The sequence below is a fragment of the Typopeltis vanoorti genome, chromosome 3 (genome assembly GCF_054136105.1).
Source record: "Typopeltis vanoorti isolate ZY-2024b chromosome 3, IOZ_Tvanoo_1.0, whole genome shotgun sequence".
Classification (NCBI taxonomy): domain Eukaryota; kingdom Metazoa; phylum Arthropoda; class Arachnida; order Uropygi; family Thelyphonidae; genus Typopeltis; species Typopeltis vanoorti.
In genome coordinates this window covers 31,121,456-31,137,699 of record NC_143551.1, presented here as the reverse complement: position 1 = coordinate 31,137,699, position 16,244 = coordinate 31,121,456, and the positions used below count along the sequence as shown (strand labels likewise).

General features: G+C 36.2%; 1 protein-coding gene across 1 annotated transcript in view; it reads left to right on the top strand.

The window, feature by feature from the left end:
• The first annotated feature begins 1,026 nt into the window (after positions 1-1,026).
• Positions 1,027-16,244, top strand: part of Lamtor2 (Late endosomal/lysosomal adaptor, MAPK and MTOR activator 2) — a 49,804-nt gene continuing 34,586 nt past the window's right edge. The window contains exon 1 of the mRNA XM_090390581.1: positions 1,027-1,281. Within this exon, the coding sequence (XP_090246707.1) occupies positions 1,214-1,281 (68 nt within the window). The 5' untranslated portion in view covers positions 1,027-1,213. The remainder of the gene's footprint in view (positions 1,282-16,244) is intronic.

Here is a 16,244-nt window from a genome sequence, read left to right as displayed (position 1 = left end):
TGATTTCTGGCACGTGAAATCGACTTTTCCTCCCGGAACCTCGTGTTTTTCGTCACGTAAACTAAAAAAATAGACCGTATAACCTACTCTATTTCAGACATTTAAAATATCGTATTAGGATCAGGAACCATGAGATGTTGGCATTTGTTAACCGTCTCTTCACTGGATGACCATTAAAATTAGTGATAGTCTTTGATTGGCTATCTATGATTTGCTATCTGGAGATTAAACTGCCCATTCAGTCTTCAATTTGACTCCAGTGAGTCAAAAGACTCTTCGTGGCAGGTCCCACTCTCATATGCATAGCTCATCTTATCTCGACTTAAATGCATTGGCTGTCCCTGCCCTCACCACATTCTCAGGCAATGCATTCCAATCACCCACCACTCTGAATGCAAAAAATCTACTTCCGATCTCCTTGCTCACACCCACATTAAATAGCTCCATGGATGGCTTATTGTTCTCCTCCTCTCTCCAGATATTCTATGAAAAATCTCATCCACCCTAATCTGGCAATTACCCTTTAGCAACTTATACGTCTCCATCATGTCTCCCGTTCGCCTTCTATTTACCAAGCTCTGTAATTTGCATTCTCTCAAACTGGCCTTGTATTCTATGTTCCAAAGACCAGAAATCAACTTAGTCATTTGGCTCTGAACCCCCCTCCAACATCTCATCAACCTTTTGAAAACCTGGCAACCAACTCCGTGAACAGTAATCCATATTCACGAACCATCCGTGGACTTATTTCCATTTTGTATTAACCCAAATTGCAACCCTAGATGAAGCTCATTTGTCTTCTGGAACTCCGGAGAAGATCATGACAAAATCTTCCAGAATTTGAGATCCCTTCTTTTTCTTTTTTGTCTCAGTTATTGCTGCTATATCAATGTTTCTATTTTTTAGTTATCTGATTAGCTCATCAATATATGGCAGTAGAAAGACGTTATTTTATTATTATTATTATTGTTATTTTGTATTCAAACATTTTAGTTTTCCTCCACAGAGGGCAAACTGATTGTTTAAAGTGTCATATGATTCCACTGGATGTTAGGTTTGTAAACAATTTAAATACAGTTTTTGTGACGTTAAAATTGCTTGTGTTGAATAGTTTGTTTTAAGGTAGCATGATCTGTCCTGTCTTGATATAAGAATAGTATATACTACAGTAAAAGAAAATATAATCGCTGTTATTAAGTTTTCGTAAGAAATCATGCTGAAGCCAAAGGCTCTTGCAAGAGTATTGGGTCAAGCCAATACAGGTGGTGTGCAATGCACTCTGTAAGTATTATTATCTTCATGGAATCAAAACGTTCGCTGTATATTCGTACATTTTAAAATATTTTGATTTGCCCATTTATAAACATTTCTATATGAAGTGGAGACTTAATAATTATTTTGGAAACATTATTATTACATTACCTCGCCTGTAGTCAAAGGCTCATCAAGGGGGAAAGAGAGAATTGTACCATTAACAGTTAAACATTATATAAGAAGTTCATGTTATATTACATTACATTGTGAAAGAAAGTAGTAAAAAAATAAAAAGTATTATATTGTGCAAGAAGTATACATATATTACAAAAGTCTGTAGACTTATGGAAAATCTCACCTCCCTGAAACATATTATTATTATTATACACCTCCAGGGAGTCCAAAGACTCGTGGAGGGAGAGTGTGGCAACAGCATCGAACAATTGGACCCCTTTCAACTACTAACTACACTCAAACTTTCTTAACTTTTTGCGAGCCATTAGTGGCAGAGGCTCTACCAATCAACCAACCTTTGCTGGCAACTGAAGCTTAACTTTGTTCACACTCTTTGCATTTATACAACATCCATCCATTCATTCCCTTCCCCCTACTCTCCACATAAAAAAAAAAAAAAAAAAAACCCTCTCCCACTTATTCACCACTCCCTTTCACAGTATCCGTGGATGGCCTCAGGTTCTTGCACTTACCTTATTTTCCGCAATCTGAAAAAAATCTCTTGTATACATGTATTAAATACTTTTCAACAAGTTAAACGTCTTGATCATATCATTCCTTTACCTTTTATCAGCCAAACTGCAGATTATGTAACTTTAATATATCAAAGACTTGAACAGGATATAAGTTTCATGAGTAAGTTTTGCATTTTCACTTTCTTCCTATGTAACAACCAGACAACAGGAAACCTGCCATTATTATTAACGGGAACCCCCCTCCCTTCACTTTAAGACTCATTGGGAAGTCTACACCAAACAGCATTTCCCTTGCCTGTCATCTATCCCTTTAAACTCTACCAACACTTCATCATGCTCAAAGCAAAAGCCATACATTAAAAATTATTCCTGCATCCATTCTATAAACCTTTCCTTTAGCAACTTGTATATTTTTGTTGTATTTCCTCTCATTTGCCTATCAACAAATTTTTGCAACTTCCAAAACTACCTGATACCATTTTGTCAACTGCTTTTGGAGTCTCCCTATCTTATTGATCCAAGAAACTTAGCTGACCAAATCTTAATAGTAGTCTAGATGTGATCATATCATATACTAGCATGGTTGGCTGAATAGAAAGCATTTCCTCTCTCTGAAATAAGTTGTAGGTTCATATACTAAATCTTTCATGAATGTTTACGAATGTCTCCAGGTGAGAGATGAATTTCATTCTGTGGTATAAGACCACTACCCTGCTTATTGGAGGCCTGTTGAAGTTTTATGTTTGCTCTCTAAAGCAGGGTTTCCAAAATATCTGACCATTATGCCACTTATAGTATAATATATAATAGGTTTACATAGTTTTGGGTGGGATTTGCAAAAAATATATCTGAAATAAAATATAAATCTCCTAATACTTTTTTCTCCCTTTCTAAAAGGAAGTAGACAGATCTCTTCTAAGATAAACTAAATTTTTGACGACAGGTTGGAAACCTTTCACTGATAGCAAGCTAAAGCTATCAGTGAATCAGGGCTTTTCAGGAGAGTACAGCAGACAACTGTCACTATCTTGTGACTCAAATCCTAAGTTATGTTATTGTCTTGTTGTATTTATAAATAATGTTATATTATTAAAAATAATTTTATTAATAATGAGTTGTATGGTCAATTTTTATGAGATGCAGGATTAAAATTCCGAATTTTATGAGGGAAACCTTTCTTGCTGTGCCAAGGATCAATTAACTTAGGAACTGGCTGAAGTGAACTTTTTATTTTTATTTTTTTTTTTTTACATAACACCTCCAGGGAGTCCAAAGACTCATCGAGAGAGGGTAACTTATAATGGTCTTTCTTTGGGCAGCCATGTATGAATGCAAATGACATTTTCACACAGTTATTTAAATAACAAGCTTTATAATGAAGGATAATAACAAATCATTAAAGTCATTCATAGATTTGACAAGTATAGTTGTTATGCATTATACTTAATTTAAAAAAAAAGGGGGGGGGGGCAACTGAACTCGCATCTTGTAGATATTTTTGAAGTAAAGCAGCTTACATAATCAATATTATGTTACTGCTGCATTGGTATAAATCAACCACTGGATAAATTTTAACATAGTCATTCATGACATTCATTGAGAACTGATATCGATCAGTTATCAATAACGAGGAAATTGACAAACCTATACAACACACTTGTGCCATGTGATATCACTGCAAGTCATGTTATTAAACAATAATCACACAGAATATTAAGCTTGAATCAAATGATATATAAAATGTAACAATAATAAAAGCATAACAATAACAGCATGGTGGTAAGGCTCATAGTGCTATTCATAACTGTATTTTTTTAAGGAAATTACAACATAGACAATATTAACTAAAATAAATGTAATTAATACTGCTAATATTTTGGCAAAGTCATTGTCGTCATCAGGGAACAAAATATAATAAAGATATGTGCACACGGACACTAAGTAATGAAGGTGAAGCATGTCAACTGAGACTAGGTCTAAAGTCAAGTAGTTTGGTCGCATGAAACCACCCCAAATTTAGGAAGCTTTCAACAGCCAAGGATGCTCAACTTAGCCCATTAGGAAACACTGTTTAAGACTTTAGGTCTGCTCTCAGTTAACATGTTTCATCTTTGTTACTTAATGCAGTGCTTGCATACTCATATCTTATTATATTTTGTACCCTGATGATGGCAGTTTACTTTGCTGAAATATTGGAAGTATTAATTAAAATTCATTGTAGTTAATATTAGTCTGTGTTGTAATTTCCTTAAAAAGTATAGTTAACAAATAACAGCACATGCACACATACCTATGTGTAAAAGAAAGTAATTTTTTAAAAAAATAATGCATCAAGCATTAGTAAAATGTACTTACAAAGAGAAAATATTAAGAGGGAGAAAAAAAAGCCATGAAAACACATGTTAATACCTCAAATACTGCTACAATACACTACCAAAAACCTCTGGACTACATTCCTTGAAAGCTAACCTATCCTTATAAATTATTATTGTTAACATCTGACCTCCAGTCCGCGCGGTTAGTGGCTATGCGCCTCGCAACCATATGCCTGGGGAAGGAGTGTCCTAGGTTCGATTCCCGTCGGTGACATGAGGAGCTGAAGGATCTTCCTCAGCCATAGCCAAGTTAGCCAGTCTTGGGCATGGACAGCAGGGTTTTTTCCCCAGTTTATTCTGGGGTTTTTCATCCCGCAAAGCAGGCAAACTGGCCGTGAGAACTCAACACTACAGGCCATAGGATACACCGGGGCATAAGGCTGACCACCTTATCCTGTAAAAACGGAGTGAGGTCCGATGATCAATGGACCCTCGACACCGCAAGGTAAAAGAGGGTATAAGGAAGATGAGATGAGACATCTGACCTCCATGGAATCAGAGACTCATTGTGGGTGGTACACACTATCACACACACAAAGCTCATCCAGCTTTGACTTAAACTGATTCAACATTCACAACACATTCAGGCAATGCATTCCAGTTATAACCACTCTGCATGTAAAGAACCCTCTGCTCATACCCTCCTTATACAGTTTCCAGGGATGACCTGTTGTTCTATCCCCCTCTTGTATTCTATCAAAAATCTCTTCCATATCAGCCTGATAACAAGCCTGCTAGCTTATGTCTCAATCATATCCCCCCTCCCCATTCTTCTATTCATGAGGTTTTGCAATTTACATTCTTTCAATCTGTCCTTGTACTCCACATAGCATTATACATTCCTTTATGGACATGTGCTTTGCATTATAGGATGTTATGGCAAGTGATATGGAGTCATTAGCCTCTGTATATGAGTTGCCCAGTCGCGAAGTTACTTCATGCACAAACTTTGTTTGCTTACACTTGGATAAAGAGTTAAGCCAAGAATATAACGTCTTGACATCTTTAATTTATAATATAACCAAGTGGAAAAACTTTCAACATATATGCTTCTTCCTTGTCCAAGGCATTTGTCACCTTGTTATAGTGCATAAGTAAGTTAGTAAAATATGATCTCCCTTTAACAAACTGATAACCATAAAGAATACTGCTGTTATCAATCCATTTCTGTATTCTACTTCTCACCAGTCTCTAGTACCTTCACTGCAACTCCAGATATACAGGTTGGCCTATAATTTGTAGCCACGGCCTTACCACCTTCATGTATTGGAACAATTTTACCTTCTTTCCAGTTTTCTTCGTTCCTGTGCTGTTGTAAGACTTATTAAACAGGCATACCAATGCTACTACCTATTTCCTGGAACATTTCCTTATGGTATGTAGTGATATATCAACAAATTCTATCACTTTATTGACATCAAAGTTATTTATTTTCTCAATTACCTCCTGCTCACTCACAATTAAGCCATCCTCTCCTATGTCCTCCACACTTAAGTTCTTCATGACTCCACTTTAATGAACATGAAACACCCTTATAAATTGATAACTGAATACCTCAACAATGTCTTCTGCAGCAGTTACCATTCTACCATTTTCATCTATTAACATTTTACCATAATCATTCTGCCTTCTACTTGCGAAATATCTAAAAAAAACTCTAGGGTTTTTCTTTGCATCAACCCTATAAAACCCTTTAAGCAACTTAATATCCTCTCTTTTTCTCATATCAATGAACTTCTACAGTCAACATGCCCTCAGTCTGTCCTCATAGGGAACATTTCACAAGTCACTTGCCTCTGAATCCTCTCCACTGCTTCCTCATCTCCAAGAAAGAGAACCAGACTAAAGCACAGTAATCCAGATGTGCTCAAGTCTGGTTCCCTGAAGAGTTAATGTGAAGAACACATTAACTTTACAAGTTAACGCGTTCTTCAATAGCCAAGTAATCTTATGGACCTGCCTTAGCAATATGTCTGTCCTGAAACTTTAACTCTCTGTCTACCATCTCCCCCCTGAAATCTCTAGCTTCATTTATTTCCTGGAGTACAGTGCCATTAATATGATACACGGCTTGTAATCTATTTTTCCCAAAATGCATTAACTTTACATTTGTCCACATTGAACTGACATCCATTATCTTTTGCCCATATTGACAGTCTATTTAAATCATCCTACAAGCTCCCCACATTGCCTTGATTACTCTATTAATTGATTAACTATTATTCTACCTAATTTTGCATCATTAGCAATATTTCCTTTCTGATTGTTTTGTATATCTTTTATGTACAAATTAAACAGCAGTGATCCCAGCACTACTGTTTAATTTTGCACTACTGAACCTTGCAGCACACCACTACTCACCTGTTTTCACCTTAATTTTGCTCCTCCATACACTGTAACGAATTACTGTTTCCTATATTGTAATATCTTCTTTATTCTTTATAGCAGTGGTCTCCAAACTTTTTTGATCGTGTACCCCCAAGACAGAAAAAATAAATAGCGCATACCTCCAATTTATTGAGCAAAAATCTATTGTAATAAGTATTATAAAGAGGAAATATGCCTTGTATCATCATATAATAATTAAAAACGTTAGATATTTTTACACATTATTTTTTATTATTAACAACTTACAAACATATTTCTTACAATATTTAATGTGAACAGTGGCTTTGATTTCTTTCATAATTTATTGAAATTCTGGTTTGATGGCTTCTGATACTGCGATACGCAGGTCTGGTTCCAAGTTTAATTTATTTCGATATTTGGTTTTAACCTCCCTACCGGCCGATGTGGATGAAATAGTGACACCAAATTGCACTTCTTATCCATGTTATTCAATGGGTGTTAGAGCTTCGTATCCAGATTTAGCTGTCTGGATAACCCCCAACTGGCTATGATGTCTATAGACGTCGTGGCCTGTTGGGGGCTTAATTCCTGTCATTGCAGAAAGTAGAACCAAACAGTAGGAGTGCATCATTTGCTGTGTTTACTAAATTGCTATACTTGGACTTCAGTCCCATCCACCAGTTGTGAAGAGATTTCTGTTGAAATTCGTTTTTCAAAGTTGGTTGTATCTAATGTCAATTAATTGCTCTCGAAAAATAATCGGAAGGTGGTCAATTTTTACATTTTCTGAAAATGGGTATAAAATCCATTGAAATTCTTTGCCAGGAAGATCTGTGAATAAGTTACAAAAAATATGTCTCTAAACTTTCTAAATGTGCAGATATTAAGACTTTTTTGTTTATTTTACATTTACATTATTTTTTTGTAACGAAATCAGATAAAGATGGAAACATTTCTAAACATCCCTTTCTTTTCAAATTTCTCTCTCCACAGCACCATTTTTTTCGAAATGCAGTTATTTTCTCATTCATTGTTAAAATGTTACCTTTTTCCTTGAAGAGACAAATGAAGCATATTTACTTTTTTTTTTTTTCAAAAATATCAGCTAGGTAGCATAGTATTAATAACTACTTATCATCATTGAAAAGATTTGCAAATTTCTTATCTTTATCCAGTAAGAAAATGCGTAACTCATCTTTTAGTTCTACAACTCTCTTAAGCACTTTTCCTCGAGATAACCAACGAACCTCTGTGTGGTATAGATTTTCATGGATACTACCCATCTCTTGATGTAGTACTGTAAATATTTTACTATTCAAAGGCCTCATTTTTATAAAATTAACTATATTGATAACATCCTGCAGTATTTTGTGTATATCTGGCTGCATTTTTTTTTTTGCTGCAATAGCTTGCCTGTGGATAACACAATGAATGAATTTGACATGTGGTGCTATTTCGGTTACTTTGCCTTTGAATCCTTTCTTTGTACCAATTAAAGCAGCTGCTCCCTCGCTAGTTATGCTTAAACAGTTTTCCCACAAAATATTGTTTTTAACAAAGAAGTTATTTACTGTTGAGAAGATATCCTCCCCTGTACATCTTTCCTGAAGTGCCTCACAAAAAAGTAGTTCTTTGTGTAATTCATTATTAAAATATCTAGTAAATACCAATAACTGAGACATGTTGGTAACATCTGCTTTCATCAAGCTGTATAGCAAATTTCCCACATTGAGTCATTTATTTTAATAGTTGCTTCTTTAAATTATCTGCAATAATTTCTGTATGTCTACCAATAGTATTTGCTGATAAGGGAATACATTTTAGTTTATCTGTATATTCTTTTTCATGGATTATTTCTACCATTTTTATGGCGATTGGGAATACAAGTGTTTCCTCAGTGGTGTGAGGAAACACTTGTTCTTTTGCAATTAAGAATGCAACCTCAAGAGATGCCTCCAAATATTTATCGTTAATTTTAGTGAATTTTTTTAAGTTGTTGGATTGAGAATTACATGTTTTCAAACATCGTTCAAAGAATTGTAAAGATTTGTGTTCATGTTCAGGATGTTTAGTTTTTAAGTGTCTTACTAATAATGATGGTTTCGTATTTCCATTACATAGCGTCTCATGACACAATACACATGTAGGACGAGGTTCATTGTTGACTATTGTCGATATAAATCCCCATTTCAAGTAGTCTTCTTGATAATTTCGAACTTTCTTGGGCAAGGTTTTGTTAAGTTTCAGATTAATGTTTTTATCACTTAATTTGACTGATAACAAACTTGTTTGAATAGAAGAATCAATCCTATCTTTTCCTTGTTCATCTGATGTAGAAGTACTATCATAATTATCTTAAATTCACGGTTTCTTTGGAGGAAATTTTTTTTAACCATTTATCCATTTTGTGAGGGTTAATTTGTAAAATTTAAATATAATTCATTGACTATCGATAATATCAAACACTTTTAAAAAATGTAAGCAATTTTGATAATATTAATTCACTATTTCTAGTGTAAACGTAAAAGTAAGCACAAAAAGCGTTGGAATTGCACAGAAACAATATATACTAAAAAATCGTTAAACTTACTACTAATAGTCAAATAATTAATACAACTGTGGTGTCATCTGTAGATAGCAGGATAACTAAGCAGTTTTCCTTCTCCAGTTGGACTTGTCAACACTAGGATGCTCTATAAACAAAACAATGGCAATGATAAGAAGTAAGAGATTTACTCCCTAGTTTTAAAAAACATGACAGCTTTGCCACGGACGATTATGTGTGCTACTCGCAAATTTAAGTTTACAGGATCTTTATAACTTCTTTGTCAATATTAGATATATGTTTAATTGATGAAAGAAAGTAATATTATTTATCTTTAATTAATTACTAAATTTTTTTCCTATCAATATAAAACTTTTTTTGACGTACCCCCACATATCGACTTGAGTACCCCCGGGGTACACATACCACACTTTGTAGACCACCGAAGCAGTGCTCTTTTGCTTTCATAACCTTTCTTACTTATTCTATTGCGTGCTGTGTTTATCCACCTTTCATATTTACTAGTCATATGCCTATGAACACTGGAAAATTTATTTGTTAAGACTGCGCCACCAATATTTCTATATCGGCATAAGACTTAGTAATACATCCGGTAGATATCTCTCTCTCTCTCTTACTAGCATAAATTTCTTCAATAAAGTTTACATAAACAGTCGTGGTTTCTCAAGTACTTAAACTACACTTTTATTGCCTTAGTTGTTTCCCGCTCACAGATCTGAGTTTATTTAGGAAGAGTGCATTATAAAATAAAAGATCAGGTCACACTCTATTGACATAATTAAAACACATTTATTTACATTAATAACAAAGTACATTAATTAAACGATAGGGAGGTTACTCTATCTATCCGTTAGATGTTTAGCATACAGAAACAAAATTCCTCTTTCAATACTAAATAACTATTCAATTTACCCAATTACTTCTCTTATTAATCAAATTATTGAAACTCTAATTTACTCACAAAGAGGTTAGCTAGCTATGCCAAGTTATCTCACAAATTATATTCCAATTAATAACAACTCAGAGGACTCTCTTATAGACACTTCTTATTACTATTTCTTATCAGTCCATCTATAAATTATCTCCTAGATTACAAAAGGAACGTACAACAAAAGATGGAACAAACTTACAGAGGCTCTGTGTCGCACACTCATCCAAAGGTCCTGCACTAAAGTCCCTATGCGTTTCCTTTCATCTTGGGCCGTAGGCTTCTGCCTGGAGAGTCTTGCTTCAGGGGGTGTTTCGTTGGGATATTGGCGGGCTTTGGACTGCAGTTGTCCGGTACTCGGAAAAAACTCAGGCAAGAGGTTTCGGCATACTGACTTGAAGATCGCTCTGCAGTTTTTGGCTTCGGTTGACCTCCCACGGGAAAAAGACATCCGACCAACACTGCCTCAGGTATTTACATCAGCTGTTCTCTCATCATTCCGATCAGCTTCTCCTCTGGCATGGCTCGCCGTAATGTCCTGTCCTCAGGATCTTACTTCTAGAACTTCTGCCTCTAACTGCCGACACTGATAACTCCTGATGTTCAGCTCAGTCCCTTTTTTATTTCACTTTCTCCGGGACCTTTCATGAAGGGTTGTAACCCCCTAAGAATTTGGCACGACTCCTTGATCTTTTGTTAAGACCGACCCGTTCTTTCTTCGCCTCCATGCACTCCTTTAATCCTATCTTGTCGGGCATCGGAAACTTGTCTGAACGTTGCCGATCTCTTAGACACTGACTTTGAAAGTGTTTATACGCAGCGCTCGCAAACAACTTTCTCATACACTTAAATCGTAAACAACTTTCTTATGCCCTTACATAGAGCTGTTATACAAAGTTCCGGTGGTAAAGCATTGCCTTTGATTTTTACATTCTATTATATTTTGCATGAGACTTGACCTCTGTAAAAATCGATGTAAAGCGCTTTGGTATTTCCAAGCCACATTGAGTTTTACAATACCACTTTTTTTGATATCTGTCCAGCAGTGATCCTCTTATCCACATAATCAGTATCATATCCATTACTGTTTGCTCTAATTTGCATTAGAGAGTTCCATGTAGTATTCTGTCAAATTCCTTTGCAAAATCTAGCAGAACCATCATGTAGTCATTTCCTTTATCCAACTCAGCTGTTACTCTATTAGAAAAGTTAGTAAATTACTAAGGTATGACCAACCTTTCACAAAGCCATGTTGCCTCTTTTCATATTTTTCCTACTCATTCTTGAATTCTCTTTTTGACCAATTTTTCCAGTATACTTTTAACACCACACTTGAAATACTGATTGGTCTATAATTTGCTACTGCAGTCTTAGAACCTCTCCTATGCAAGGGAGAGGTTTTAGCCTCTTTGCAATCCCTTGGAACCTTAACAGAACTGAGACTTAAAGTGGCAGAGGCATTTCCAGCTCCCTTGCACATTCTTGCAAAACCCTTAGCTTATATCCCATCTCATCCCACAGCTGTATTTACGTTAAGATTTTGCAATATACTAGAACCTACAATTCATCCACCTCTGTTCCCACATCAGTGTCTGTCACATGTGTTACAGCAGTAACTTTACTTGGATGATATATCCTTTCAAAGTGGTCACTCAATAACTTAACTATTTTATCTGCTTCTGTCACCTCATGGCCAATCACTCATTAAGGTTAATCTTCCATAGTCATTCTTCCTCTTACTTGCCACGTAATGGAAGAACTTTTTGAGATTTCCTTTGACCATCTTGTCTAGATTATTCTCAATCCGATTTTGCCTTCCTTCCCATGCTGGTCACTTTTCTTGCCTGATTCTTGTACTGTTCATGAGTTTGCTAGACATTTTTCTCCTTATATACCCTCTACAACATTTTGTTCTTCTACAGCACAAGCCTAATAACATTACTCATCCATCTAATTCCTACCTGATTAACCCTTCTTACCTTAGGTATAGTCCGACCACAGAAGTGAGAGCTGTCGTTGGGACTGGCAAGGAGTCAATTCATGTTGAAGGGGAGAAAGAAATAAGACGATGTACAAATTGGTCACCAACACGCGAAATCACGTGCTTTTACACGTAAAATTTTCCAACTGTTATACAAGCAAAATAGTTACCACTTAAAAAATTACAATGATCATAAAAGAGAAGTTAATTTTCCAACTTATAATAATAAACGCTCATCCCACAATACTGATTGATTACCCTATTATCGGAATGGATTCTCCTTCTTTTGACATGTGTCGAAGGGTCTTGTATCTGTGGGAGTACTATATACCATTTAATGTTGCTTCCTCTAGATGTCCCTTAACTATCTCCAATGCACTACTAATAGCATCTTTCCCTTGAAATGTTTTATGCCATAGCACACATTCAAGCTTTCTCCTAAGCTTGAATGTGTGAATGTTCCACATATACTCCTTCTTGATAGAATATTCCTCATGTTTTACTTGGGAGACCAAGTCAAGACTACATGATCACTTTTGCTAATCAGAAGCAATGTAGCCACTTTGGTTATGGAAGAGCTAAAAAATAAAGCTCTTGTGATCCTGTGACAAGTACAATACTCTCACACTCCTAATCCCCTCCAGCCACAAGCTGCATGAAGTAATCATCTCTTAGTAGGTGTATAAATTTCATTTCCTTCCAATCTATATCTCCATAGTTAAAATCTACCATAATAATCACTCAAGCTGTGTTCATTGTACTAATTTGCCGATGCATGTTTTTCAGATTATTCTTCAAACTCCCTGACCTATACAACACCCAAATGTATATTTTTATTATTACTATTCAACCTTTACAGTGAAACTATAATGAAAAGAAGAATGAAGGCATTTAAAATAGATGGCTGAATAATCACTAACCTACGATATGCAGATGACATAGTGATAATAGCCACAAATGAACAGGAATTAAAATCCATTCTCAATCAATTAGAGTGGGAAAGTTTAAGCCATAGTTTGCAAATAAATCAAGATGAAACCAAAATAATGATTTTAAATAATGCAGAAGAGATAGATATAAAAGGAATTGAAATTTTTGACAATTTCAACTACCTTGGAGTGATAATAACAAAAAAAGATGGATGTAAAAAAGAGATCAGAAGAAGAACAGCACTAGCTTAGAAAGCGATGTCTGATTTAACTATGATCTGGGAAGACAGGCACATCTCCAAAAAAAAAAAAAAACCAAAGTTAAACTTGTAGAAACCTTAGTTTTTTCAATCTTTCTCGTTGTCATTGTCTTGGACAATGACAACAGATGATAGAAGAAGAATTGCAGCATTTGAACTCTGGTGCTGGAGAAGAATATTAAGTGTCTTGGACAGAAAAATGAACACACAAAACTATCCTAGAAGAACTGAATATCCACACAAGACTGATAAACATAATTGACAAGAGAATTGTGCAATATTTTGGACACATGCAGAAGGGAAGGCAGCTGTCTGGGGGAAAAAAAAAATCATCCAAGGTAAACCATGTGGGAAAAAAGGAAAATCCCCCAACAGATGGATTGATCAAATATCAAGAATCACTAGACTAGAACAAGCAATAAGAGAAGCACAGGGGTGAAAGAAATAGCAAAGCATCATCAGGAAGGTTAAGAGTCCTCAAACATGAGGAGATCTGAGAGAGAGAGGGAGGGAGGGAAGGCCTTGATTTCACACTAGACCTCTTAAAGTGAACAGCCATCCTCCTGCCTGTCTCCTATTCTTTTTGGCTGCAATTCATCTGCTGTCATCAGCAGTATCTTCTATGCAAACACTAAACTGTCGCATTCTATCACTATACTCCTTCCTCTATTCTGTCTTCCCTGAAAATACTAAATCCTTCACATTCTATTCCTGTAACTCATCTACTGTTAGCAAATTTTTATTAATGACTAACTTTTGGCAAACTATAACTAGTTGTGAAACAATTTTCTGCAAAAGCCACATTATGCGTTGGAGAGATCGTTGCTTTGTAAATACCATAGGAGTATGCCATTTATTATTTTCTCCAGTATTTTAGAAAGACAGCTAGTCAAAGTGAGTTGGTAATTGTTTGTTTGTGTTGCACTTTTCCTGGGTTTGGGAATGCAGTGAAAATTGACTTGTGCCATGAATCTGGAAACTTCTCCTCATAGGACACTTCTAGCATGCGAAGATGGATGCAACGAGTGACATGAACTGTTAAAAAAGATAAGTATTAGTAGAAAGGAAAGATATTGTGTTTATTTATGATAAAATTGGTTTTTAAGTTTGTGCTATTTGAATTGACATTTCTTTATTTTGATTGTGTGATATTTGGTTAGGATTTTGCAATCCCACTGTTGTCTCCACATATTACTCAGCGAGCACTTTGCAAGAGTACATCATCCAGGTGGTGACATTGCAGGAATGGAAGAACCAACAGCTTATACTGGAATTGTGATGAATGAAGTAGAGGTAACTAGTCTATTACAGAACCTCGATGTCAATACATCTGTGGGATTGGATGGTATACCAGCTCGTGTCGTACGTGAAGCGGCTAAAGAATTGTCAGTGCCCTTGACCATTTTGTTTAATTTGGGCCTCTGGTCTGGGTCAGTCCCAAGGGGGTGGAAAGAGGGGAAAATAGTTCCGCTGCATAAAGGTGGTTCCAAGGCTGCTGTTGAAAATTACCAGCCAATCAGCATAACAGGAATCATTATCAAGGTCCTGGAGAAAATAGTCAAGAGGAAAATGCAAGATTGGTTAGAAGAAAATGGGATACTGTATCGGGGACAGCATTGTTTTGTGAAGGGTAGGTCATGCCTCAGTAACTTGCTCACATATTATAACACAGTGACGGCTGAACTGGATAAGGGTAATGGGTTTACAGTGATTCTACTGGACCTTGCTAAGGCCTTTGACAGGATACCACATGGAATTCTAATCAGTAAATTGCAGCATATGGGGATGGATATAGGGTTGTGAGATGGATAGGAGGGTGGTTGATGGAGAGATATCAGAGAGTGGTTTATTCAGGAGTAGAGTCCACAAGAAGGCCTGTGACTAGTGGTGTGCCACAAGGATCTGTTCTTGGACCACTGCTGTTTAATTTGTTCATTAATGATATAGGAAAGGATCTGAGAGGAACAGTTCATTTGTTTGCGGATGATGCAAAGTTGGGTAGGGCAATAGTGAATGCAGATGACGTCAAAATTTTGCAAGATGATTTGGATAGATTGGAGGTCTGGGCTAAGGTGAATGGATGTCAATTTAATGTGGCAAAATGTAAGGTTATTCATTTTGAGATGAAAGATTAGCAGAAGATTACTACACTGGTGGAACTGTACTCCAGGAAATTGATGAGGCACGAGATTTAGGAGTGTTAGTGGATAAGGAGTTGAAGTTTAGGGGCACATTGCAAAAGTGGCCAAATCAGCTCATCAAATCACTTGGTTGCTGAAGAATACGTTGACAAGCAGGTTATTGTTCCTCTGTATCGAGCCTTGATAAGACTCCATCTCGACTACTGTGCCCAGATTTGGTCACCTAGGTTTCTTCTTGATGGGGAGGAGGTGGAGAGGATCCAGAGGTGAGTGACCAAGATGATAGCAGGTCTGTGGAATGAACCTTACGAGAACAGGTTGAGGATTTGTGGGTTGCAAAAATTGGTTGATAGGCGGAGGAGGGGGAGATATGATTGAGACATTCAAATTACTGAAGGGTTTCTATAAAATAAATTCAGAAGATATTTTTGAGAATAGGGCTGGTTGTGGGAGGACTAGGGGACATCCATGGAAACTGGGCAAAAGTGTGGTTAGTAAAGGTGTTAGAGCTGGGTTCTTTACTTTTAGAGTGGTGAATGAGTGGAATGCGCTCCCAGAGTCTGTGGTGGATGCTGTGACAGTGAATGAGTTTAAGGCGAGGTATGATAGATACTGAATGAATGTCGAATAGTTTTGATGAATATGATTTGGGGCCTCCCTCGATGAGTCTAATGACTCCCTGGAGTTGCCCGTAATAATAATAATATTATATTCAATGTGACAGCTGCCAGTTTTACTATTAGCCCTAGTT